The 25,458-nt window shown below is 45.1% G+C and overlaps 6 protein-coding genes across 6 annotated transcripts; 1 reads left to right on the top strand and 5 right to left on the bottom strand.

Annotated features, from left to right (window-relative positions):
* Positions 1-898: 898 nt before the first annotated feature.
* Positions 899-2,778, bottom strand: Asppvi_001754 (uncharacterized protein; the record flags this gene model as incomplete). Its single annotated transcript, XM_043298046.1, is given in 4 exon segments — positions 899-1,221; positions 1,260-2,056; positions 2,221-2,518; positions 2,535-2,778. The coding sequence occupies 4 exon segments, from the start codon at positions 2,776-2,778 to the stop codon at positions 899-901; spliced, it is 1,662 nt and encodes a 553-aa protein (XP_043153981.1).
* A 47-nt stretch (positions 2,779-2,825) lies between these two features.
* On the bottom strand, positions 2,826-3,260 carry Asppvi_001753 (uncharacterized protein; the record flags this gene model as incomplete). The annotated part of the gene is made up of 1 exon (XM_043298045.1): positions 2,826-3,260. One exon carries the CDS (start codon positions 3,258-3,260, stop codon positions 2,826-2,828), a length of 435 nt encoding a protein of 144 aa, XP_043153980.1.
* Positions 3,261-7,556: 4,296 nt separating this feature from the next.
* Asppvi_001752 (uncharacterized protein) lies at positions 7,557-8,029 on the bottom strand (the record flags this gene model as incomplete). Its single annotated transcript, XM_043298044.1, has 2 exons — positions 7,557-7,600; positions 7,852-8,029. The coding sequence occupies 2 exons, from the start codon at positions 8,027-8,029 to the stop codon at positions 7,557-7,559; spliced, it is 222 nt and encodes a 73-aa protein (XP_043153979.1).
* Positions 8,030-14,701: 6,672 nt separating this feature from the next.
* Positions 14,702-15,938, bottom strand: Asppvi_001751 (glycoside hydrolase family 18 protein; the record flags this gene model as incomplete). Its single annotated transcript, XM_043298043.1, has 5 exons — positions 14,702-14,802; positions 14,871-15,269; positions 15,334-15,369; positions 15,442-15,475; positions 15,546-15,938. The coding sequence occupies 5 exons, from the start codon at positions 15,936-15,938 to the stop codon at positions 14,702-14,704; spliced, it is 963 nt and encodes a 320-aa protein (XP_043153978.1).
* A 3,296-nt stretch (positions 15,939-19,234) lies between these two features.
* On the top strand, positions 19,235-19,702 carry Asppvi_001750 (uncharacterized protein; the record flags this gene model as incomplete). Its single annotated transcript, XM_043298042.1, has 3 exons — positions 19,235-19,388; positions 19,448-19,563; positions 19,625-19,702. The coding sequence occupies 3 exons, from the start codon at positions 19,235-19,237 to the stop codon at positions 19,700-19,702; spliced, it is 348 nt and encodes a 115-aa protein (XP_043153977.1).
* A 3,476-nt stretch (positions 19,703-23,178) lies between these two features.
* Asppvi_001749 (cytochrome P450) lies at positions 23,179-24,671 on the bottom strand (the record flags this gene model as incomplete). Its single annotated transcript, XM_043298041.1, has 3 exons — positions 23,179-24,254; positions 24,328-24,431; positions 24,511-24,671. 3 exons carry the CDS (start codon positions 24,669-24,671, stop codon positions 23,179-23,181), a joined length of 1,341 nt encoding a protein of 446 aa, XP_043153976.1.
* Positions 24,672-25,458: the final 787 nt, after the last annotated feature.

Here is a 25,458-nt window from a genome sequence, read left to right as displayed (position 1 = left end):
CTAATCGCTGACCGCCTGAAGGGTGAGGGAAGCGACAAGTGAAATGCGATTAGGCGGACAAAAGGACTCTAGTATCGCAGAGCACAAGAGCGGAAAGAGTGAATGTCGTCCATCGGACCTGCCTTCCAAGTGTTGTGAGATGTCTGCCGGTCTAGGACGCAGTGGGAGAACGAAGCAGGCGCGACAGTGGCCGGGGTTCGGTCGCACTTTCCTTCTTTATGTACGGTTTTGGTTTAGCTTTACCTTCCTAAAGGGAAGTATCCTAGAGAGAGGCTGGAGTGAGAATATCCGTGGCATGGCCTACGTAACATATATATGCGTGGAAGGTGGGAGACACAACAAGTGAGGCAAGCAGTAGCAAATGTGCGATACTAGATCACTAATCAGGGTGTCAGTGGGAACAAAAGAACGAAAGTAAATGCAGCGCGAAGGACAGGTAGATGCCAGTGGCAGTCATAGGACGTTCAAAATATGATATTATTCTCTGCATTGATATAGAATGTGGGAAAACTCGTGACAATAAGATCCTTTTGTCCCTTCCAGTAGGATAGCCAAAGATCGATACACATATATTGTTTCAGGACTGTTATGTGAGACCATAATGACTCCGGTAATTATGCGGTGGTGAATGAAGCTGCATCCCACCCGTAAATCCTCCTTAAGCGATTAAGAAAGTAAATCAACTTGTATCCCTCAATGCGCGAATCTTGAGGACGGTCAATGGTAGAAGACCTAGGAGGCGAGAAATCCTTCGGCGGGTTGAACGTGATAGAACTGAATTGAGGAATCAAAGAGAACTTCAGATCCGTCATGGTTGATTAGAATGCTGCCCAGGTGATTGAGCCTTGCGACTCGGCCTTTGAGAATATGGTGGAGAAAATGTCCAAGGTAGCCTGCTTCACTGTGTGTACAGGAATCGGGTCTGAGCTTTCTGTTTCTGTTGGAAGCGCTTCCGTAGGGACGATGCTTTTGCCTTTTTGCAGCGTTGCTCGAAGATGATTGCGGTGCTCTGTTGCTCCGTAATCCACAGCTTTGCGTTTAGCTCCTTTTCCACCGCTTGTCCAGCCTCTGTGCTTTGCGCCTGAACGGAACTCATAACCTCTTCAGCGAGGCCGTCATAGAGAAATTCCAAGCCAGGGCCCGCCTTCTCCACGATATAGTTGTCCAATGCGGCTAGCGCCTCTCTCGCAATTCCGGGCTCAAGCAGATTATCGATGGGAGCTGCAGGTCGACATCGTCCGAAAGCTCCTCAACCTCACAGACCAATGCCTTGATTTTAGGGAGAGAGAGCTGGCCCTTCTTGCTGTTTGCCAGAGGTGAGGGAAGAGAAGTTGCCAGAGCCTGGATGAAAGCCGCTGTAACGGAAACATCTGCGAGAGCTTCAGATTCCTGTTCTGTGAGTTCGCTCGCCAATGTCGGATGAGTACGCGGGAGATCATCGAGTTTCTGAATCAGAGAAATTGCTTTGAGGGCGTCGGTCTTGGTGTCCGTAAGTGCCAAGACGTATTGTAAGAGGGGATTCTCCTGTGCGAATGACTCTGGCTTGACTGTCATTACAACACGCGTTGCTGCCTTGTTGCCGCCAGCGGAGGCTCGTCTGAAAAATTTAGTGGCGGAGCAGGTGTGAACATAGCGCTTGAAAGGCTTTTGCACCCTGCTGTATTCAAACTGGGACGCGTTTGAAAGCTCCTGAAGAACGATTCCTCGATAGGTCCTGTCGTCAGGTTTGTCAACCAACCCTTGAAGGAGCCGGCAGATATACTTCCAAACAGCAGCTTCCACAACGGCCGAGTGAAGAACTTCGAGAAACGCAACGCACTTGTACGTATTAGTGTAAAGAGGGAGACGCCGTCCCTTTTCATCCAGCAGCAGCTCCGGGCGGCTCATAAACCACATGTTGACAGTGGGGGCAACGAACGCAGGCTCGGTGCGGCACAAGGTGGGGTAGTCGTCTGCAGCAGATTCCTGGTCCTGAGCACGGAGAAGAAATCCCGACACTGGTAGTTTCTCGGGTTTCGCCGGTGCTGGTTTCGCTTGTGATTGCTCCTTACGAATTCTAGACACGGAAACTACGGAAAGTAAGGAGGCTGTACAGAAGCCTCGTGCCTTATCGGAAGTATATGGAGAACAGGACATTTTAAAACAATGTAGTAAGACAAACATATAATAGAGTGATCTTGTATATAAGACCAAGTAGCTTTATTTTAGTGGCCGCACTACGCTGGGCCCCTCAAAGCCATTCCCCGTTCAACAGGAGACACCAGCCACTGCTTCGTCTGAGGGTCCAGGCACTCCTTTTCTGCAGCCTGCCACTCACTCCGCATCATCTCCGCCMGCTCCTTGGATTGCGGCGTGATTCTGGCCGGGAATTCCTCGGGCATGCAAACAAACCCCTGAGTCAGGCGGTCCGCATCCGGGATTACCTCCTTACCCTTGTCATCCAGGGCAGGCCGAATATCAAACACCCACAGGATCCGCGACATGCCGAGGAAGAGACGGGGCTTGGCAACATGAATGCCTGCAGAGACGGCGACCTGCACCGAACGTAAATGCATCGCGTTTTGATGCATCTGGATTCGCAGCAGCGTCGCCGCGGCTTTGTTGATCATCCTTGTAGCGGCCTGGGTTGAACTCGGGAGGAGTGGAATGGCGCTTGGGGTCCATGTGGATGCCCCACACGTTGTTCATCACACCTGCGCCCTTGGGGATGAAGTAGCCCATGTACTCATCATCTTGTGTCACGGCATGCGGGACCGCGCCTAGGATAGTAGTCGGCATCCATCGGAGAGTCTCTTTTATACACGCGCGGATATACTGCAAATCAGCTAGACCATCCATGACCGGGAGGCGACCAGGTCCGACAACGCGGTGAGAATGCATAGAGAGTACTCGAGGTTGTGTCGGAGCCGGCCTCTAGTAGCGTACCCGAGATGTAAGAGGCTTAAGCGATCGTCGCTAAAGCCGTCGCGCTTCTGGGCCTCGTACATGCCAATGCAGAAGCATGGCTTAATGTTGTTGTTTCGAATGTCCTCTTTTGCCTTTAGCCAGTGACCCTTGTAGAGGGCCTTTTCATGCTTGTGCAGTTCTCTCGCTTTATTCTGAGTTGGAAGCAAGAAGGCAGGCGATTTGCGGAGCAGGGGGATGAAGTCGATGAATGCGGCGGCGCCGGTTTGGTTGATGGCCGCGAATTCGGAAAACCTATCGAAGAGCTGTTTCATCTTCTGGTCCTCGTAGGTCGGAGTGCGCCAGCCGAAGACCATGGTCGTTGTCAGGGCATTAGAATATCGCCGGATGTGCTTGAGGAAGTCATCGGGCGTATTGTCTCAATAAGTCCGGAGAGCATTTCGTTATCCTGTTCTAGAGATTCGATCTTGCGCTTTAATGGGATTTCGCAACGCCCATTACCCTCTTTATATCACACAATCTTCCCGCTGCAACGGCAAAAATAGCATGGACTAGCTCCATCACACTATAAAGCAATTAGAAGAGTCCCCACGAGATAGTGAAATCATGAGATTTGCTATTATCCATTTTCCAAAGCTTCTGCAGTGTAAAGACTTTCTCCATGAGAAAGGTATACTGTATAGCCGCTGAAGGGCTTTGCAACTGAAGATCAGGGGAGTCGGTGAAAAAGTTGAGTGAAGTTCGTTTGCCATCAGCAACCTGATATGCATTGCAGCACATTATCAGTATAAGAACTCTGATTTCAAGACCAGGCCAGCATTGCCATTGCCAGAATACCAGGCGAGGAAAGCTGGAACAGCAAACTGAACAATGAAAGGAAGCATACAATTATGGTCAGAACCTCTACAGATTCAGCTTGTAAGGATATCCAGATCGTTATGCGCGGGTGTCTACTGTTATGGCAGATTCTCTTAGGGAGGCATTGAGGGTAGCTGTCCAGTCCCATTGACTACCTCACCAGCGCTGAGAATCAGCCAATGTTGCAGGCTTGTACGTCACAGGGGAACCAGAGCTCATTTGACCTACAGGATGCTTCTTCATCCGTAAATGCCATAAGAAGATATTACTGAGCCCTGGGCAACACGTCCGAAGTGCCGAAACTGATTTATGCGGTGGTGGTTGGTTAAGAACATCCACCGCTCTAAATAGAGCAGTTAAAGAGTCATTAATAGAAGATATATAGAGTCACCATCTGCAATAACTGATTTAATTCCAATATCTGGTTATAGAACTTGGTGGGTATCAATAAATTGCAACCTAAACAGCAGCAGTGGTCAGGCAGAGAAAGCCCAAGTGAAGGTCCTAGACCCCCAAAACCATAATAGAACCTAATCTGAGTCTGTTGGTGGCTATCTTCACCTGAAAAGGAAAAAGGAAGGGGGTTCAAAAGACAAAAGAAACAAGACCTGTCAGGTGCAATGCCATCCTATTCACCCATAAACTTTAGTCAGGGCTTCTTGTGCTACAAGATCTTTGATTCTCATCTATAACTGCCTCTTAATCCACTGAGGAGAGTTACTAGATTGCGTCTGCTCAAGCCATGGTCGGATTGGGACCCAGTATTATTCATTAGTAACTATGTTCCTTAGTGGCTATAATTCTATGTTACATCGCATGTTTTTGGTTGACCTAGCCAGCTATTGTGAATTTATGAAACATATTCGGTCAAATTTTAATGTCAGTCGGATAGCCACCTACGGTCGATCTTCAAGTATTCGGTTATTCTCATTGTTTGGCCGGCAATCGTCAGGAAATTGCAAACCCAATACTGTATCTTGAGACCCATAACTATAACTGTTTAACTGTTAAATAGACTAATAAGAGTTGKCTATATAGCCTGATATAGCTAAGTGCTGGAAAAGAGGGGGAGTCTGAGTGGCAGCTCCTTATTTAAAAGTTCTTCCGCCCTGTGAGTGAACTTCGCGAGTCTAGGACAACCTTATCAATTAGATTTTAGTGCAATATATTTAGGTTCAGAGGACAGGTCTCCTTGAGATATGTTGAGTATAAGTTAATTAGCAGGAAACTTAAGTTCTAGCTGCCTCTATACAAGCACTAGAAGCATAATTGCTTTTGACCTATATCCACTGCTGGATGGGCTTGAGCCACCTACTTTAATCAAGCTAGCCCTAACTAGAATCCTTCTCTACTTAGAGAAATATCTCCAGATGCTGAACAATAATGAGAGCATTTCTATCAACCATAGTGATAGTCTATTTAGTATGCATCTTTGCAGGTAGTTAAGGCGGCTTTTTATAATCCCTAAACCATAAGTGATTGAAGGCCTACTTACTAGTTGGGTCTGTGTTATCCTCTCTGCAGGGCCTTCACCTGGTCACTTAGATCAGACTACACGTTTGAAAGTTGGCGAAAGTACAATTCAACTCTTAGAAGAAGATCACAAACTCCTTGCCTCTGGAAGGCCATGGCAGGAACAGATAGAAGTAGATGAAGACCCCGAGGAGGAACCTGCGTCCTCTGGCGCGCTGGTCTCCAACTGAGCTGGCAGCATGACTGGGGTTCTGGGGACATGTCTGTGTGCGACATTTTATCTGCTGACTGGATTAATTAGACTAATAGGCGAACAATGACCTGCTGGAAAATGAGCCTTTTTACTACTACCTTATTTATTCTACTATAGTCACCTGTTATTAGGCAGGGTAATCTTTTTATAGATTTTTTTAGATACTTATAAGGCTTTGTAGAGAGTACTAGCCTTTTTTCCCTCTCTCCTTCTTAGTACTATTAGCCTCTAGGCTTTTCTATGATTAACTAGTATAGGGGTGATTGTTATTTAGATAGGTAGGTAGGTAGTGGTTTTCATAATATAGTATAGATACMCTAGTTTCTTGTTCCTTATTCGTGTGCAGATTAATCTTAAGTTATATTTTATATATAGGGTATTATTTGTATATAGCCCTTTAAAATTATTAGTATAAATAGGAGAAAATAGAGTCCCTGATAGTATTAGTCTTCTAAAATATATTTCTACACACAGGTAGTGGAGTATTACTAGGTTAAAGTATAAAGAAAGACCTTCCTCCCTGCTTCATACCTGACCTAGCATTATAGTTAAAGGCTTTTCTAAGAAGAGGCAGTCTTCTTCCTCTAGAGTAGTAGTAAGAGTGATTATAATAATTATAATCTCTAACTATCCATTCCATCCATCCCTGGAGGGTGGGAATCATCGATGTTGAAGTTAATGAAATTAATCCCCTTGTGTAGGGGCAAGACCTAACTATAAAGATAATAAGGTAGGGGCTAGAGGAAAGTTATAGAGATTTATCCTTAATTTAGGGAAGAGAGTGAACTTCACTATACACTTCTCAGATTTTTATTATAGGATAGACTAGTTATTATTAAGTATACCTATAATTAATTAGTAGAGGATATAATAATACCTATTTAATAGTAACAGGGGGGAAGTACTGAAATCTCTCTACCCTTTAGTCTCTATCTACTAGTTATGACTCCGTGCCCTTACTCCTATTATTATTAAAAAATATTTAATCCCACTTGACACTTAATCAACAATCAATTGTTGATTCATTATGGGGGAGTGGTGTAACTAGCTAATATAGACTCTAAACTATGGATGGACTCCAGGGTAGGTAGGTAAACTGTGATAATTAAAACTATGGTAAAGACAGAGGATGTCCATGGACTCCTGTCTGCAGTGGACTGTGGACTCTACCAAGGCAGGATGTGGACTCTTGGGGGATGAACCTAGACTCCAGGGAGCAAATGTGGACTCTGCCCTTTCTGCGGTCCAGAGGGGTTGCGGGCAACCGTAATCAGTATAGGACCCGTGGACTCCGCGCACGACACCATTACTAGGGACGAATGGAATGATACCCGGATCGTCCCTCCCAGACCACGGGTGCGGGGAGCCAGGCCCGATGTCGTCGCCGGACTGGGGGGTGGCGGGACGCATAGGAAGAGGCCCGGCGGGGACTTGCGGAGCCATCGTGTAGAGCTACCACAGGCTAATAACTGGGTAGATAATGAGTCATCTATAAAGACATACTAATATTAGACTCTCTAGGTCTATATTCTAATATGCCTGGGCCAGGCACTAATAGTCTAAATAGACTAAATCTCATCTTTACAGAAGGACAGAATGAGTAACTTAATACTATAATCTAACAAGCAGTAGCAACATCTATCCAGACCCTGGTTAATGCTCAGCTAGCTACCTAGTAAGGTAATACTAGGCAGGCTAATAAAATAACTGGAAAAGCTAATAAATTTCCTGATGATTAATATTACACTTACTATAATGATGATTAAAGGTGTAGTTGTGATATAAGTAATACAGGAAATCATGACTAACATCGCTAATCTAGGCACAGACAAAGACATCCTAATAATGACTATAATCCAAGCAGTTCAAGTGATGGTGAGGACTATCTTCCTGACAGATGCCCTCGTGGAAGTGCCTGGAGTTCTTACAAAACGGAAAATCAGGTCCAAGAAAAACCAACCGGAGGCAATTGGCGTGTACTGTTATGTACCAACAGTTTGCTGACTCAGTCATGTGATCTTATGCCTACTACTTCTTAGCTAGCTTAGTCTTGACTTACGAATGGCAATCATCTTCCCCGAAAGACGGCATCGACCACCATAACCATACCAGCTAACTATTTATTATTTATTGTAATATATATATTATGATGCAGTCCTGGGAGGCATAATTCTCCTGCACAAAGAGAAAGAGAAGCAAAGACACTAGGAAAGCATCTTCAAATAAGTATGGGGGATACACTCTTGTCTAGCAGCCCGCCTTGCGCTGAAAGTCTCTTKCCACCCCTACACCTATCTGGGTGACGCGCATTACTATTTGTTATTGCATACTTCAAGAGGAGTTTCAATATTCAGGCGACTTACCTGCCGCTTCCAGTACCTTCTCCTGGCCCGTCTTTCCATCACTTGAGGTAATTATCCACAGGTCAACCATTCGGAAATCGCGGTTCCCGCTAGACAAACTGAGGAATGCTTCGCTCCTCTTCACTGAATCCGAAAGATCCCAGGATATGTCATCGCTGCTCTGGAACTCCATCGCCATGACATGATTTAGACCGTGGTTGTGGAGTGAGCAGCCGGATACATGGACGCCAGTCCGGTCTCGGAAACGGCTTCGGGACAGGAGGGACACGACTTCGAGGAGTAGTCGTCTGTCAGTTAGATAGTTGTCGCTCACTAGGAGCCTCCGGCATCGCCCAGCCCGGTGCCGAAACGGAGTAAGGAATAAATTAATCATTTATCTTATTCATTCATGGTTCCATGGTCCACAAAGAAAACCCTACCGTACAGGAATAGATCCCACCTCAAAGAGCTCAGTAGCCCGAAATCCACGTAGGTCATCACCATCGACTTCCCAGCCTTCATCTATCAAAAAGCCATCCAAGTCCCTCTTCAACTCTTCGGCATCCGCGTAGCCGTATTCCCAGCACTTTCGTATAATATCGCCTAAATATTCCCTTTCAAGGACTGGCCATTGGTGCTCTACCACCATATGCCGTATCTCTGCATCCTGCCTGTCCTGTTCATGGCCAGGCCAGGACTCCGTCATAAGCTGATAGACAAGACATCCCCAGAGAAAAAGATCGGTATGAACCGTAGCCACTTGACTATGTTGTCGCGGTATATTGCAGGGATGAAACGGCTCATACCTCGCAGTTTCATTAATATACTTCCTCCTTGTCTGACTATCAATGTAGACAGCGTCAAGAAAGCCGAGCAGCGAAAGTGAAAGTGAAGATGATAGCCAGCATAATTCAACTTGCAGATCGCCAAAGACAATGTTTTTTGAGTGCACAAAGGACAGTGCTGAGACCAGATGTAATGCCCATTGGTAGATCAACGGGCGACAGTTAGGCGTAATCCGTGACGGCCCATCCACATTGGAGTACAGGGTCGATCTGTGCATGGCCACGAGCTGATCAACTGTAGTTGATGGCTTTTCAAGGATAGGAACCCCAAAAAATGGATCGCGGCGATTGAAACGAACGATTCGTGGGTGGGTTTCCGCGAGCTGCTCATACACACAGGTGGTCTTCCACACACGTGTCAAGTCCMCAGACATCACTTGTGGGCCTGAAAAAGCATCAGGCTCGTCATAAATGTCTAAATTGTTGCATGACATGTCATTGAGGTGGTCCTGACTCAAGAGAACGACAGATTTTTCGTCGACCTGCATCGCTATTACATTGTCTATAAATGCTCGAAATCTTTGCTCCAAAGGGATGTTGGCTAAAAGTGAGGGGCTCATGAGACGCCTGAGCAAATCTGGTCGAGACCCCGGAAGAGGCCGTAAAATGCGACTACATCGACCACCGGTACGTGCCATGACGGGGCTGTAGATATAAGGAGAAAGTGCGCCAGGATATGTATATGGGATAGTGAGTGTATGAAGTTATGAACTAGGCAGTAGCTAAAATGTATCTTTAAGTTACGTGAACTTACGTCACTAAAAGGAGTCACATGTAAATATCTACTTAGAGCGCCAAGAGATTTGGACATACAAATTTCGTAGGATTAATATCTTGCATGTCTGTGAGCCATAACATGCTATCTCATGTCTAAAATGGGGATTATTCTTGTGCGTACTCTTTAGAGAGAAATCTAGTAGGTTGTGTGAGTCCTAAAAGTACTACTTAATCTATTACATTATGATCAAAAGTCTGTGCACACTCCAAAATATCGAAAATATCGACCATCTTCAATCCCATAATTCTCAACTACCATATGACTGCAGAATAGAATAATAAACTATAGGGTAGTAGATATTAAAACTTTAGTGTACCAGCCCCTTTCCTGGTATACTGCACGCAATCTACACGGTCTTGAGCCTATAAGACAGTCAATCACCTCCTGAGGGGTAGCATTAAATGCCTCGTGGATAGCATTTTTAAATCCCCTCCAATTAGCCTTTGATATGCCTCCTAGAAAGAGGTCAGGATAGGGTTCTAAAAGTCCTTCTTTGAAAGGTTCCAGAGGTGTTTAATTGGGTTTAAATCAGGCCAATGCGATGGCCATTCCATTATGCAGATTCCATGAGATTGAAACCACTCCTGCGCCTGTTGGGAAGTATGGATTTTAGCACTATCTTGCTGGAATAGAACCAGGCCCATAGATTGGATTGAGGCCATCTTCGAGGCATTTTAAACAAGAATTGGTTGGTATAACCTCCTCGAGGGGCCAAATCGTCACCATCTATAATGATTAGATTTGGATGGCMTCCAATCCAGATTGCACCCATATCATCTGTGAAATATCTTTCCCATGGTTCACTAGGTTAACTGGATCGTGCCGGTGTGCATCATTTGAGAATTGAAAGATGAATTGGTGGAATATTTGTTTTTCTTTGGGTGGAATGTTTGTCAGAATATAGCACACCTTTCCAGTGAGGGAAATTAAGCCGCGTACGCACAAATTTGTACCGTTCTTTAATTTTCTCTGGGTTTAAAGGTATTCTCTTCTTGCTCTTCCACTCCTTGAGGTCATATTTCTTCAAAATACGTTCAATAGTTGACTTAGATACCCCTCAGGCGTGCGAACGACCCTGGCCTTCCAGCTCATAGATGACCTCCGCCGGACCATCTGGTAGATGTAACGCTTAGTAGAGGCAGTAATCTTACGGGGTCGACCAACGCGAGGCCTTGATCTCAAGGTTTGGTGCTGTTCATAGCGCTTCTTGGTGTTGTAAATTGTGACTGACGCCAAATTCGTTCGCTAGTTGCGTAGGCGAACCCATTCCTCTTGGCCATATAGAATAGCCCCGCGTGATTCAGACGATAATCAGCGTTAGGACTTCTATCTCCAACAATTTCGGTTCCAAAAGACATCGTTGCGATGGATTTGATAATGGTTGAAAAGAATGTCGATTTTTGACGGGTGGCGGATAAGTGGAGTGTGCACAGTCATTTTGGCCCCTATGTATTCAGTGTCCATAACGCTTGTGGCAGAGTTTAGATTGACGCCATATAGTGTTATCGAACCTATTCTATAGTGAATCGCAAAAGTAAGCGTTGTATACATTGTCGACTACCCTGTAAACGCTCCAACGGTTGAGGTTGGGAGATTTGTGCACTTATCAGTACGATCCAGCTTAACCTTCTGAATCTCCCCCCGATTAACAGCCATGATCTTGCCCCACCGTTGAGCATAAGCAGCCCCTGCAAATTTCCTTTTCATGTTCATCATTTTAAGATCACTTCTTGCTTGTGTCACTACCATATCCAGCTCACTTTGAATGAACTTTGGCCATTCATCGGCCATGGTGCTAACAGCACCGGTGTAGCTCTGATACCATGAGTTGAAGCAGTGAAGTACATCCAAAATACTGTTATATGTATCGCAGAATGACTCCCATATTGTGTCCAAGTTTATGTAAGTGAAGATCATGCCCACCTCTCGCGCCTCTAAGAGTTGATTGCCACCTTTCTCATCTTGGTTGAAGCTTGATTGTGCGACGGATGCCGTTCCTTTAAATAATCTGCCTTTCTTGCTGTGACGGCGCGAGAGGAAAATGGTCAGGCGATCCTGGTTATTAACTGAACTGAGTTCCTTAAATATAAGGTGGATCCAGGCCTGGCCATTCAGAGGCTGAGTAGGAATATCCTGCAGGATATATCTCTTGCCCTATAAAGCTGGCCGCGTCTTTGCTGCATGGTATGGCATCCAAGCCATGAAGAACCTTGTAATTGTTTGAGCCTTAAATACATGCTCTGTCTGGTATAGCTGGTGGTAACTGACCCCATGTTTGTAGACATTCAGGCCACTACCATGCTTTGGCCAAGGACACATGAGGTCGTAGCTGGGAAATTGCGCCACGTTGGAAGTGCATGAGTCGCTGGAATTGTGGAAATACTTCTTGACACCTGTATAGGGAGACTTATTGAAGTCTTTGGTCGTTTGAGGACTTGTCTAGTAATCGGGGTACTGAGGATAAGGATTGGATATAATGATGATCACTTCAGAGTCCGGATGGGTAGGATCAACTGCTGGATTCCAAAATTTGGTTTGCTTCACCCCTGTTGAAATGCCTCTTGCACGTGCAATCAGATCAGAGAATCTCTCCTTGATTGATTGTTTATATACCGAAGAGCCCAGGAGTCCAGAGACTGACATATAACCCCACTGGTCATCCTCAAGATCATCGGGCGCCAGCCAGGCACAACCACAGCAGTCATTATCTGCATTCAAATTTATGACGCAAGAACCACAGCCATTGCAGTTGATTTCAGGGACTGAGAGGCGCGAGCTGCCTGCTGCCTCTCTGTTGATAAGGTCAGTCAAATGGGGAAGTCCTTCAAAGCCATTGTAATCACCGCGTGGAGTAGAGTTGGTTTGTTTTTTTCTTCTGGTTCTCCTTCTTCTCGTCCGTTTCTTCCTTCTCATGACTTTCCATATTTTCAAGTAAAACAAGATCTGAGCTTGAGTGAGAAGCTAGGCTGTTTGAGCTACGTGCGAAGCATTGCTGATCCATTTGAGAACCTTTGGTGATGTACTGATTCAGTGAATTCGCACCCTAACTAACATACTCACCGTCGGCAAGGAGAGCATATTGAGTCTGGAATATGCTAGGAGTCAGGCAAACTTGATTTCCGGCGCCTGAAAACTCAAAGTGAGCAGCAAGACTCTGCTTGACAGAGATGTCGGGCATATGCCCGTCCACCGCTGATGACCAAGGTCTGGAAAACACTAATGTTACCTTGAGCCCCAATGTAATATTGAGAGCAAGACTAATGTCAGATAATGGAGTGTTATCGCCGACAGGGGTTATGCTGTTTCTCTAGCTGACTTGTAGTGCCGGTGCTGTTATCCCAGATAGAGTACTTGGAAAGTATATGTTTGAAACTGATCCCTTTGTTCCCTATTTACTGTGTTTTATTAGTGAATCTTGCCCTATATGAGGGAGCGCAGATCTTATGCTACAGCCTTTGACTCTATGTATCTATTGAAGGAAACAGCTTAGCTGGTTTTGCCCATAGTCTTGAGCTGGATGGCTTGTTCTATGTAGCTGATGAAGGAGGCCCAGCCATGATAAAGTGAATGACCTGCTAAAGTTCTTTTTCTAGATGACTTGGTAATGGTCTCACCATTCTTCTTTGAAGAGTCCAGTGTGCCAATCCTAGTGATGGTGAATGTGGTAGATGTTGAGCTATTAACATTCAGAAATCCGGCTGCTTTATGGACTTTGACTGTACTACTTGGGTCCCACGTCGCAATCATTGAGAAACTGTAGTAGAGACTGATGTTAAGGGTGCCCTCTATTGTTGCAGCAATCCCTTCATCTTACTGGCTGTCTGAAGTTGGATATATTTCAGTGTTATAGTACATGAGGTGGTTGATAGTTGTATTGCTTGAGAGGTCACTGAAACCCTTTGAATCTGGACTTAGAGTATTGAATTTGCCAAACTAGTTGTGCTTGTTGTCTGAATAAAACTGTTCAACAAGTTCTTTGGGGTCATGCTTTAAGCCTGTGCCCCCTGAGGTTGTACCTGCTGAGTTAATGACTGCATTCCAGTACCTGGTAATATTAGAGTAATCCATGCGAATAGAGATTGTGCCGGCATCTCTGCGGACCAGGGGCATATTGTAGTTGAAGCGGAAGTCATACACTGCAGATGTGGATTCTTCAAGGCCAGGTGGGCGGGGATAGACTGGTTATGCGATGGCTGCAGAGACATGGCCCTGATATAACTGCCCCCTCTGTACTCTTGAGGCATGTGTATGATAGTCCCTTTAATACCATTCTCCTGTACTTTGAAGGTACTCTTCTATATCTTGGTCCACGTAAATCACCCTAGTAGTGTGCGCGGTCTTAACAGGTGTATTAAGAATATCTCCAGGGCAGTCGAGAAAATGCAAGCCAGGATTGTCCCTTTTAGATATAGAGGACACCACTGTACTAGAACTAGCCATGAGGAAGAAGGCTATACTAGTGAGATTGGGATGAGCATCCCCTATACTGGTGGCGCCACCGAAATTAATCAATTCAAACTGAGGTTGGGCGTCCGCAGAGGGAAGATATTTAGGCGGAAATATCTTGTTAAAGTCTATAGGTAGAAAGGGCTGGTTTGCCCTTCCAGGTGCATTACAGTAGAAAATCTCCTGCTGTCCTGTAAAGGGTGGATGAGAAAGGTATTATTGATGGGAGTTATAAAAAGTTATGTACCATTGTTATAGTAGTGGCCTCCTTTGCCCTGTGGATCTAGATCTAGGGTAATCTCTCTGTTGTCGCAATATTGCGAGCAAACCTTGCTGCTCTTCTAACAATAGTTCTTGAATGAAGTTTTTTTTTGGGATAGCATAGCTTCTGATGAGCTTTAGATCCCTTTTTGGGATTATAGTCATCATTACTGTAGCCTGTGGGGTTTGTTATGATATCATTGGGATTGTAGTCATCGCACTGTTTACCCGCACCCTTGGGGCCGCCAGAGTCGATAGTTAGTAGGTTCTGTTTGTTGCTTGGGCACGAACCTCCGCATTCAGTCTATGTGTAAATGTCCAGGTACTGTTGCATATTCCCAACGTTGCAACAGAAGACTTTACTGCCTCTATTTTGGTTGAATCAGTGACTGATCTGAGTTCCATTTGCATCTGTAGTACAGGAGGTCTTACTGGAGACATCTATAACCATATGACCTGAAGTGCAGGTCGCCCTTCCACCCCCAGGAGTCAGAAAACATCTGAATGTCGCCAGTTTTACATTGGCTGGAGCAATCAGTCTTCACGACGCCACCGCCAGCATTCCAATAGCACTGGTCTTTGGTGATACTCGTCCATGCTGGACAGCAGACCCAACGTGAATTAGTTTCATCTCCACTGCATCTGTGAAGAGTCAGTTACAGGGCTTAGTTTCAATAGTTACAGGATATGCTGTACTCACGCATCTTTACCATAGAGGGATTTGACTCTGCCAACAGCAGTTTCCGCCTGATTACAAAAGCCACCGCAGTCGGTTACCCGACACTGGGACGAGTCACTAGTCGAGTGGCCTACGGTCGAGGATCCCGCCAGGTCTGCAAGGGCCAAGGGGTTAGCACCTTCTACTGGGTTTCCGGTCAGCGCGCTCAGGGCAGATCGTGTGGAGTCATCCAAATCAATAGCCCAGATCATCAAACCACTCAGCCCACGTTTATTGGCAAAATCAATCTTGGCTTGGAATGTATTGTTATCATCATAGGAGACCCAATTATTCTGGCCGTAGACTAGATAATTGACGGCAGCATCCTTGTTGTGGTAGGGCTTAGCATTAGTTGACTGGATGATGTCCTTGATCTCTGGGGATCGCCGTCCTATTAGTGTCACGCACTTGATAGGACTCTTGTGGAAGGATTAAACCTTTATAGGAAAGTATACCCGCTGTCTGGGTGCAATCTCCCTCATCACCTGCCACTGTGAATGGGCAGCCAGGCTTCCAACATGAACTATACCTGAGCTTGAGCGATCGTCCTTAGAAGGCCATACCGAGGACAATGTCCCGGGGCGGGATGTTCCTGCGCTAAAACTACAGATTTCGTAGTTAATCCAGGATCAGTAGGGCAACAGAAGGTTCAATTTGAATGACTCACGAGATCGAGAGCTAGATCAATTTCTGTTATATTAGTATGAGCGAGAAGCGTGCTGCCAATCGGGTTGTTGGAGTCCCAGACCCCGTGAAGATCATAGGCCATGAGATTGATCCAGTCCGCATACTGGCTCATATTTTCCAGGTCGAAATGTTGCAGATACCAGTATGAAGTCGGTGCTGTGAAGGTTACCAGGTAGTCTTTGCCAGCAGTGTTGATGGCCGCTCGAAGCTCCTGCAATAGCTTGGTATAGTTTTTCCCATCGCCCTCCTTCCCGCCACGGTCATCTGCACCGGGGTACTCCCAGTCGAAGTCAACGCCGTCGAACCCATACTGGGCGAGAAAGCCTAGGACGTTCTCGATGAATTTCTGCCTTGACCCGGAGGTGGACACCATCTTTGTGAAGACGCTTTGCCATTTCCCTGGGTCAGTGAAAGTCCAGCCACCCAAGGCGATCATGACACTGAGGTCAGGGTTTTTTAGTAGATAGATCTATAGTTTATCTTTACAGGTATATTCCTACCTATTCTTTTAAATAATTCTCTTAAATATTTTTATCCCTTCTAACTATTCTTGCTTCCTAAAGGTAATAGAATCTTTATAGAAACCTGGTTTAATAAGAGCAAGGCCTTACTACTAGATACTATAATAGTGATATCTCATAATAGCTAGATATTAGATGAACTAGCTATTTAATGGCTTTAAAGCTTTATTAAGGCGACGAATGAGTGTACAAAGAAGGGGAGAAATAGATACTTATATTTAATGGTCATGGCTCCCACCTCACCATTAAATTCTTATATATCTGCGAAGATAATAGCATCATTCTCTTTAGATTCCTTCCTTATATAATACATCTTTACTAGCTATTAGATAGCAAGCCATTCTTAAGCTATAAGTAATACTTCTACTATATAAATAATAAGCTATCTTACTAGGCTAGTAAGCCAGTAGGGAAGTTAGAATTCTTATGGATGATTAGACTAGTATAGGAGAAGGCTTTTAACTAACAGATCATCCATGAGGCCTTTAAAGATCATAGTATCTAGCTAGTTAATAGTAGTAAGATAGTTAACAAACTTACTGCTGAAGCATACAAATAAATTCTGGATATCTATGTATCTAATCTAGATAAGATAATTCCTTCTACACCTTCTTAAGTACATTCCCATCTGCTATCTTCTTCTAGTATTAATATCTTACTACTAAGGATAATTTAGGTGCTTAAAAGGAACTAGGTAAAGATATAAGACTCTATGAATCTTCCTATTCTAAAGCTAATAGATAAAGCTATCTAAATATATAGATATCCTTACACTGAAGCTACAGCAGAATCTTAAATATATATTTAAATATAACCAAATCACTACTAAGCACCTGGCTATAGTAAATAAAACTATTAGTTAAATTAGGGCTGTGCAGGCCCCTCTATAGCATTAATATACTAAGCAGCAGGTTAAGCTACTTAGCTAGAATGGTATACTATAGATTTAAGATGCAAATCAGTCTATTGCTAAGAGGAAGGCTAAAGATGCTACTATAGAGAAGAGATAATTATATAAGTAATGGGAGAAGGTACATGGTAACCAACCACTACCAGAGCCTAGGAAGGAAAGTAATATATTAATCAAAGTAGCAAGAGCAGCTGAAGTAAATAGTGATATTTATTTTTTAGATAGCTAGCCAATGCGTTGCGAATAGCTTCAAATATCATGAAATTGGAAGTTACAGTGTGGTTGGAAGTTACGGTGTGGTGCACCCTCAACGCGGAAGCGGTGAGGGTGAGCGTAAGGCACGGATAGGGCCTGATCCAACCCATGTGGATATGGGTTGAACCCGCCTGATCTACATGGATAGATCTACATGGATATGGATTAACCCATTAGGTGCATGTGAGTCAGTTACCCATAAAATCTGCCACCAAGCCAGCCAGTAGCAGACAGCATCCATTTGCAAGGCTATTATGGATTAGCTCAGCCCAAAATTGTAGACCGAGACAGGCCTTCGAAATCCAATTTCCTCATGTCAGGGCGTTTCATGTAATGAATGACCCATCGCGGCCCAAGAAGTAGCTTTTTACTTACCAAAGCAGCAGATTGTCCGGAAGGTTCAAACCTGCTGCGATTTAGGGTAGACCAATAGTCAATAAACCGCCACTCATACTGCCCATGAATGTGGTACCCGTGAGGGTAGCAATGGGAGTGATCGCCCTAGCTCAGGAAAGCAGACATCTTGAGCCCGTAAAACTCGTTACCAAGGGTCTGTCCAAGATGCAGGAGGCTCTCGGGAGTTGTATCAGGTCGAGAACTTTTTGATGGCCGAGGTGCTCGCGGGTGGCTGTTTGACTCATCTACCTCAAAGAATGCCGTGGCGGACGGTACCGGGGCGAGGACGGTAGTCGCCATTCTTTAATCCAAGCCTGAAATTTAGAGCGGCCTTGGTCTGACTCGACCTTGAACGTGAGTTTCAGGTTTGCTGCTCGCAGGATACACAAAGAGACCTCTAGGTCTTGCCATATCTCATGTGATGTGGGGCTTGTGGAGGTAATCCGGCCCGCCCAACCGCCACATCGGATCTCATTATTGATAGGCCCCAAAACGACCCGAGCTTTAGACCTCGGCTACAATCAGATAGCGACAAGATGCCGTTCCTTCCTAACATTATTACGGACTTCGCTTCCCGGCTTCGAACCGCCCGTACCTAACAATCCTAGTTTTACCGTTAGTGGGTTTCAAATTTGCTATTTTATGGGTAGTTCACGCGTGGATCAAATTGGTAGCTTCTTGTTGGTAGAGCCGGATTTCTGTCAACCTGGTCCGTCACCATTGAGGTGCCGAGGCGAGTTAGCCCCCTGTTTGAGGCAGATTAAATTGATTATGAGATGCTGGTCTACATAATTTATTGTGCGGCTAGTAAAAGCTGCTGTGTCCGTACCCATTTCCGTAATCGTACCGTTTGAGAAGGGTTTTGATTTGAAATACTTGGTTCATACCAAGGATTATTCTTCAGGGATCCTCTTGTCTATGTCAGTGTCGGCTCTTGAGATTCAAGGAAGTAACTCTATTCGTTGGTCGAAATGTCTCTCAATACAAGTCCTCCTCACCGCTCCAACTGACCCTGAAGACCTTGAGTTTCGTAACATTGACCTACTCAGAAGCAGTTATGGTACAGTAGTATAGTTAGCTACCATGATCAGAAGAGCTAGCAGATATTCGAGACCAGTAGCATAGAACTACATCAGAACGTGATGTCTCCTTTCAAAATGTCCAAGTTGTTCCGCTGAAGATCCGCCCAGTGTCCCTGAAGGGACGGTGACCTGCATCACATTAACATTATCAACCAGAAAACTAATATGCTGAAGGTCCATAATGAACTTTAATCAAGGTGGACTTGAGATAAATGATCTTACATTGATTGGTGCAGAACTGTCCGCTGCCCTCTTTTCTCACATGTTGCTGATTTGAACACAATGGCTGAATCAGTATAGGTGGGTGCTGATCAAGTCACACTGGGTCATGTTTATTATAATCAGGGGACATAAAACGGTCATTCTTCTTCCCACTTACTTCCTTTGTTTTGTCGCCATTCACTCACACTTTTCCTCCGTATCTAAACCCTTCTATCTTGGAAGAGCACTTCCGTCCTGACAAGTCCTACCGATTTGGAAATTCGCTCGTGTGCAGCCTCTCATCATGTATATGCCCATTCTCGGTCTCCTTTTGGCCTCACTGGCAATGGCCTCTTACCCTTTGAGCCCTGAAGAAGGACACCAGAACTCGGGATCCAGCGGTAGCACAACCCCGTTTCTTTCCGGCATTTTGAGCTCTGGGGACTGTGATCTTGCAGGTATCTTGAGCCACAAAATCACACACATAATAGGACTGTGTAGCCTAATTGATTCCCAGCCTGTATCAAAGAGCTGGAGCCCATCCTTTCAAGCTGTGAAGGTGTCATTACCAACTTCGGTGATATATCCACCGACCTCAAATGCGTCGAGGGCGCTGTTGGTGCCGCGTTTTCGGTAAGTTTTTAGTCTTGATTGGCTCCAACTTGAGATGACTGCTCACTGATGATGGCATAAGTCTTCGCACTGCATCACCTGCGCTACAACTGCCATTTCGGATATCCAGAGAATCTTCACCCAGGCTCAGCGGAGATAATCAAGATGGCGACGTCTTTCGGACCCCGAAGCAATGATTCTTTTCCTGATCGGTGGTTTCTAGGTCTCGAAAGATACTTCCTGGCAGAGGTGTAATGGCGAAATTCAATTCCATTGCTAATTTATATTCTGGTGATTTGTCTTGTCGTCCGAGAGTTGTTGGAGATAATCTGAGTGGCCTTTGAATAATTTGCAATTGCTAGTACATGCTCTCTGAAGTTCATTTCTTGGGCTTTAAGGATAAGCTTCTATATCGTAATAGTCTACGCCTAACCCCACTGATGGGCAACGGCACCTGGATCCAAGTCCCGACCCACCTGAGGAACGGATTATAAGGGCATAACGCAACTCAAGTTGGTCTTATGATGTTTATATGCACGACAGGATTTCAAATTGAATCTGAGCAGCCTTCCTTCTTTGAGGATTATCTAGCAACACAAGAGATACAGGCAGCAAGTGAATAACAGGATGCGCAGAAATCAAAGGGACCTAAGGGGCCTAATGAGTGCAAGCCTGGCTGATCTGCGGTAGGGCGTTTGAACGGATTGCTGCCGGCTGGGTATGACTCAGATTGATTAGAAAACTCACACTAGGTCGGCTGTCCAATTGGAATTTCATCTCCTGACAAACTATCCTCAGACTCTTCAATATTGCGGCCGCTCAGTGCCTTTGCTATATTATTCAGACCGCGTTTGCTACTGTCTGCGGGATGAGGCTCCACGAAGACCTTCGACGGACTGAAGTGAGTAATCACCACTTCCAGTCATGTTCTAGTCTTTTACTCTGCGCAACATTTAAGTAGTAATAGAAATCAAACGATATTAATTACTATTTTCATGGGTTATGTACAGCTCTCTATGTATAGCCTACATTAATTCAATATTCGCATATACTACCTGATCTCCCCATAGCTGCCTCGGAGTCAGACCCCAGTAATTGGTCGCCTCCTGCCAGACTGCCTCCCCACCATCCATCTGTCTTGCCGACATCAAGGTTTCAGAATATCAACCTCAAAATGGTCTTTTGACAAATCAGCACAATTGAGCGCAGTTGAGCAGGTGGGGAACACGCCTTAAGTGACCAGAAATTAACGAACGAATGACCCAGGCGAATAAGCCCGATTACCCAGTCGGGCAATCCTTAGTGGCGTATTTCCTAAATAATACTAGCTTATGGTTGCTTCTTTTTCATCTCTGGGCCGCTCGCGCAGCTAATATGCTGACCCTCTTATTCTCTCCAGCTTTCCCCTATAAAGAGTTCAGGAGAGTTCCATGATATCTCTAAGGTCCCTCTAAACTGATTTTATAGCCTAGAATAAAATGTCCTATAAGAACATTGAATCTGGGCATTAATGAGGAAGTATCTTGAATTCTTTAGTGACAACCTTATATGAAGAGGTGAATTTTACAATTTGCTATTATGAGAGTGAGCTATAGTTAATTATACATGTAAGTTCCTCTCTTAACGTGATATTATGGGAATTAAAGAGGTACTTATCTATATTAAGATAGGGTGGTAGTGTTACTCTGCACAGAGGTGAAGCATTAATAAGTATATAGCTATCTAAGTGAGTAGAGAAACTCTTTACTCATTAACCAAAGGTGGATGGGTCTTGAAAATTATAGATAGATATTATGCTCTAGGCCAGGCCTATCCCAGAATGTATATACTCTGTAATATAACTTACTATTAGGGATACTTAGATAGAGCTGCATAAGGATATTATAAACTTCTCTGTTCTAGTAGACCTTGGGGATTTCTTACTCCCTGGCTAGACCCTAGTAACAATAAAAAGGAATTATAAGTAGTTAAAGAGACCCTGGCTAATATTCAGAAGTTTAAGTATATATTTAATAAAGGTTTATATGCCTTTCCTTTATATATTCCTGTACAGAGCGGAGAGGGATATAATTAACTAGTTATTAGTGATTCCCTGGATTCTATAGCTAGCAAAGTAGTATAGCATTAGTAGGGAGTGGTGCCTCTGGCAAAACTACTCAGCAGAGCTAATCCTAATAGGTATATACTAGTTTCCTTATTACTCCAGGGGATTAGGACTCTATAACTAGCACAGTCAGATGCACTGTAATGAGATGAATGGAATAATACCCAGATCATCCCTCCCAGACCACTGGGGCTGGGAGCCAGGCCTGATGCAGTCACTGGAGTAGGGGGTGGCAGGACACATACAAAGATGGCCGATGGGGACGCGCGGAGCCATCACGTAGGTGAGCCTGATGCAGATTAACGGCGGGAAGCAATTGACCCTGACGTCTAAGTCCAGCGGATATTCTTGCTGAATGTGCAGCTTGCGGCTATCCCCAGACGTTCACGCGACAAGACCAAAAAGGAGTCGGATTCCCGTCGCTGGACTGCCACAAGAAGTACTTTCCAATAGTTGCTGTGAATAGGCCCGGTTCCTTTTACGGACACCCACCCAGCGCAAGTGCTTACTGGGAACTGCGAGGAGATTCTACCCACCCGAAGGCTCTTCTTCCCCAACTGATGCGTGCGGAGAAGGAGGTACAAACGAGCCTCGGCAGACAGCAACTGAATCAACATTGGCCGATGATGTCGATGGCACGCGCTATGTGCCAGTGAGGGAAACAGACTAAGCGATTTGGTCTTGGAGGCCTCTAGAATATATTGTGGGATTGGCGTATGATTAGGAAGCGACAGTGCACATGAAATAGTATGCACGCCTCGGGCTGGGTCCTGATGCTTTCGGATGGCCTCGACTAATGAAGGACAAGTAGTGATCTCTATGCCGTTAATCTCTGACGGAAGTCGGTAGGTCTCTCCTGGCATCCAGCAGATTGAAGCCAACTTGACTCCCTTCTCGCATATTGCCAGGAATTAGGGGCTGACGATAGATCATGGAGCCTTGTAGGCGTTGTAGTAATCGTCGTGTATCCAGCTTGACTTACATTTCTCCAATTACTGCGGGCTTTTTCCATAATATATATATATTCGTTTCCGAGATCCCCGCGAAAGAACTAAATGCCACAAATTACTTTACCCTGCTTCGCCAGATCAGACAAAGAGGCAGAAAAACGATGTCCCATATACACCTTTTACATAGCAACACTTTCAGGCTTCCTACGCTTGTCACGTACGAAGATCTCCGTGCAGCCATTGGGAAGAGAGCGGCAGGTAGTTTCAAACAAAGGAGAGGCGCTGATGAGGTCGCTGAGCTTATGGTATCCGTAGGTATCTTTACTAATGAATCCACAGACCCACAGGTATTCCAAGGCTTACCCCGGTTTGTGAAGGACATTCTACCTCACAAATAATCGTGTGATTACCAGCAGATAGCTCACTAGAACAGATGACGCTTAGCACCTCAGTCTATTCTTGTCTAACTCATCAGTTGTGCCTTGCTCCCAGAATCAGGTTGTTTATTCCCCGCCGTGCCTCAGAGAACCTATATGATGCACCTCTTTTTTATTTAGCCTCTGGAATTCAATATTGTACTCATCATCTCTTTTGTCCCTTGATGAAACGGATTTCCAAGTCAGGAGGAGTTAGAGTAAAATACTCTTTCACCTGCCGTTCGAAGGCGCCTTGAGCTGACTTGAACAGACTCTCCAGTTCATAGCGCAGGATTATGGAACTGATGAATCGCCTCATCATCATTATCGCTAGCCGCTTACCAACACAGGAGAAACGCCCAAGAGAGAAAGGTGCGTAGACAGATGCATCGAGTATGAGCTCTGGTTGGGTTGTCCAGCGCTCAGGTACAAACTCATCAGGACGAGAAAACGCTCGTGGATCTCGACAGAGAGTATATGAAGGCGTTTTGATAATCACATTTCCAGGAATCCAAGTGCTCTTTTTCTCGGTGCCAATTGTCAGACCTTCAGGGGGCGTCTCTCGTTGCAGCCCATCCACGACAGCTGGCCAAAGACGGAGAGTTTCATCGATACAAGCCTGTAAATAAGGAAGCTTAGCAAGCTCGTCGGGCCTCAATTCCGTATCGGCTCTTTCCTCTGCACAGGAATGCAATTCGTCCCTTAGCTTCTTGCATACATCTGGGCTAGAAGCCAAATGATACAAAAGACAGATCAAAGTGCCCGCGACAGTATCACTTCCCGCAATGACAATGAGCGATGCGTCGCCGTAAAGATTCTCGGTATCCTGCCATGAAGGCTTTTGCATTCGCTGATAGTCGTTAAGGATCCATGAGAAAATATCCCTTACGGGCGGTGGAACTGCAATGCGCCTTCGAACGTGAGAACCGACCCACTTATGAAACGACTTGTAGTCGTTACTGAGGAATGGAACCGCCTTGACCACGGGAAATAGCCAGACGAGTCGGCTAAATATAGCAATAAGTTCCAGAGTCTTGTGCGCCAAGTTGAAAAAGTAATGGAAGGTGCCGCTCTGAAGCATGTCAAAGCTGCTTCCAAAGGCTAGGTCCCCCATGATATCAAAACTGTAGAGATGTATCCATTTGGTCACGTTGATTGAGGTGTTGTTCTTCACACTGTCCTCTATTGCGGCACAGAACTTTTCGGTGTGAGCGTTTACACGAGTCATATAATCGCCTAGGGCTGACAGTCGCATCGGAATTAGCATAGCTCTAACTTGTGTTGTTCTTCTTGTGGGTTTGGAAATCTGGCTTACCCCGATTATCAAATGCCTTATCCCAAGCTCTGCGTCTCTCCCCGTGTCTTTTCACATCACGCTCCATTTGCAAGGAAATCATAGGAGCAGTCACATTGTACCATCTATAGCTCAAAAAGGTCAATTAGTAAGCTAATAATCAAAATAATGAATTTCGCATTTGAAGAGCGTCACTATACTTACGGTCCTCTTCCACAGGACGATGATAGGTGAATCGCACGGAAAGCTTCTGGATTTGCAACAGACAGCTCCCTGGGACCGACTCTGACAATATCTCCATACTTGGAGTGAAGTGCTTGAGTAGTTTTGAAGCCTCTAGCTTCTGCTATGTTGACAAATGTCATGTAGAAGGTTGAAAATCGAGCCAAAAAAGGACCAGGGAATTTGTTCAGTCTGTGAAACCAACCCCGGTAGACTGAAATACTCGAAAATATACCACAAATTGCGATGAAGACTAGCATAGACGAATATTCAAGACTTTCCCAGGTCGTTGTCCCCCTTGGGGGAAGGTGGAAACTTTGGAGAAACGTCCCCAAGAATACCGGGGCAACACTGAAGGCGACTAGTATCTTGAACGAATGCAGGTCCCACTCCCCGTGTCGAAAGATTGTTTGGTGCAAACCGATGCCAAAGGTATAGGTTGCGGCAAGTATGCAGCTCCCACCGAGGCTGATAAACATATTATCACTTACGTTTGCAAGAGTGAAGAAGACAGCCGATTTGGGCGGGCTGGATGCTATAGCTTGTTGCAACAGTGTAGACAATCTTCAATGGGGAATTCACGAAGCTCACGCATCAAATGTTCCGACTTTGGGTAGGTAGTTGGATTTATAATCACGAAGTTTATGAATACGGGCTTTTTGCAAGGATTTATGATCAATTATCTTCTGATAATGTTCAATCCTCAAATGACGCGATGAAACTCTTTCTTCAAACAGGTAATCAACCTACAGACTACTGGTGGGAGGCCTTACATGTAAGGATATACAACTACCTATCTCCATTGATCGATACAGGGTTCTTAAATGGACGGATAAATTGGTTGTGAGTCAGGTGTAACACCAATGTCAACCTACAGATCAGTAGTACCCCAGGGGGCCTGAACAGCCTCTCATGAACCAAAGGACGATC

Source organism: Aspergillus pseudoviridinutans (genome assembly GCF_018340605.1).
Source record: "Aspergillus pseudoviridinutans IFM 55266 DNA, scaffold_1, whole genome shotgun sequence".
In the NCBI taxonomy this organism is placed as follows: Eukaryota; Fungi; Ascomycota; class Eurotiomycetes; order Eurotiales; family Aspergillaceae; genus Aspergillus; species Aspergillus pseudoviridinutans.
Note: the sequence above shows the minus strand (reverse complement) of the source record. Positions and strands in the feature narration are given on the sequence as shown.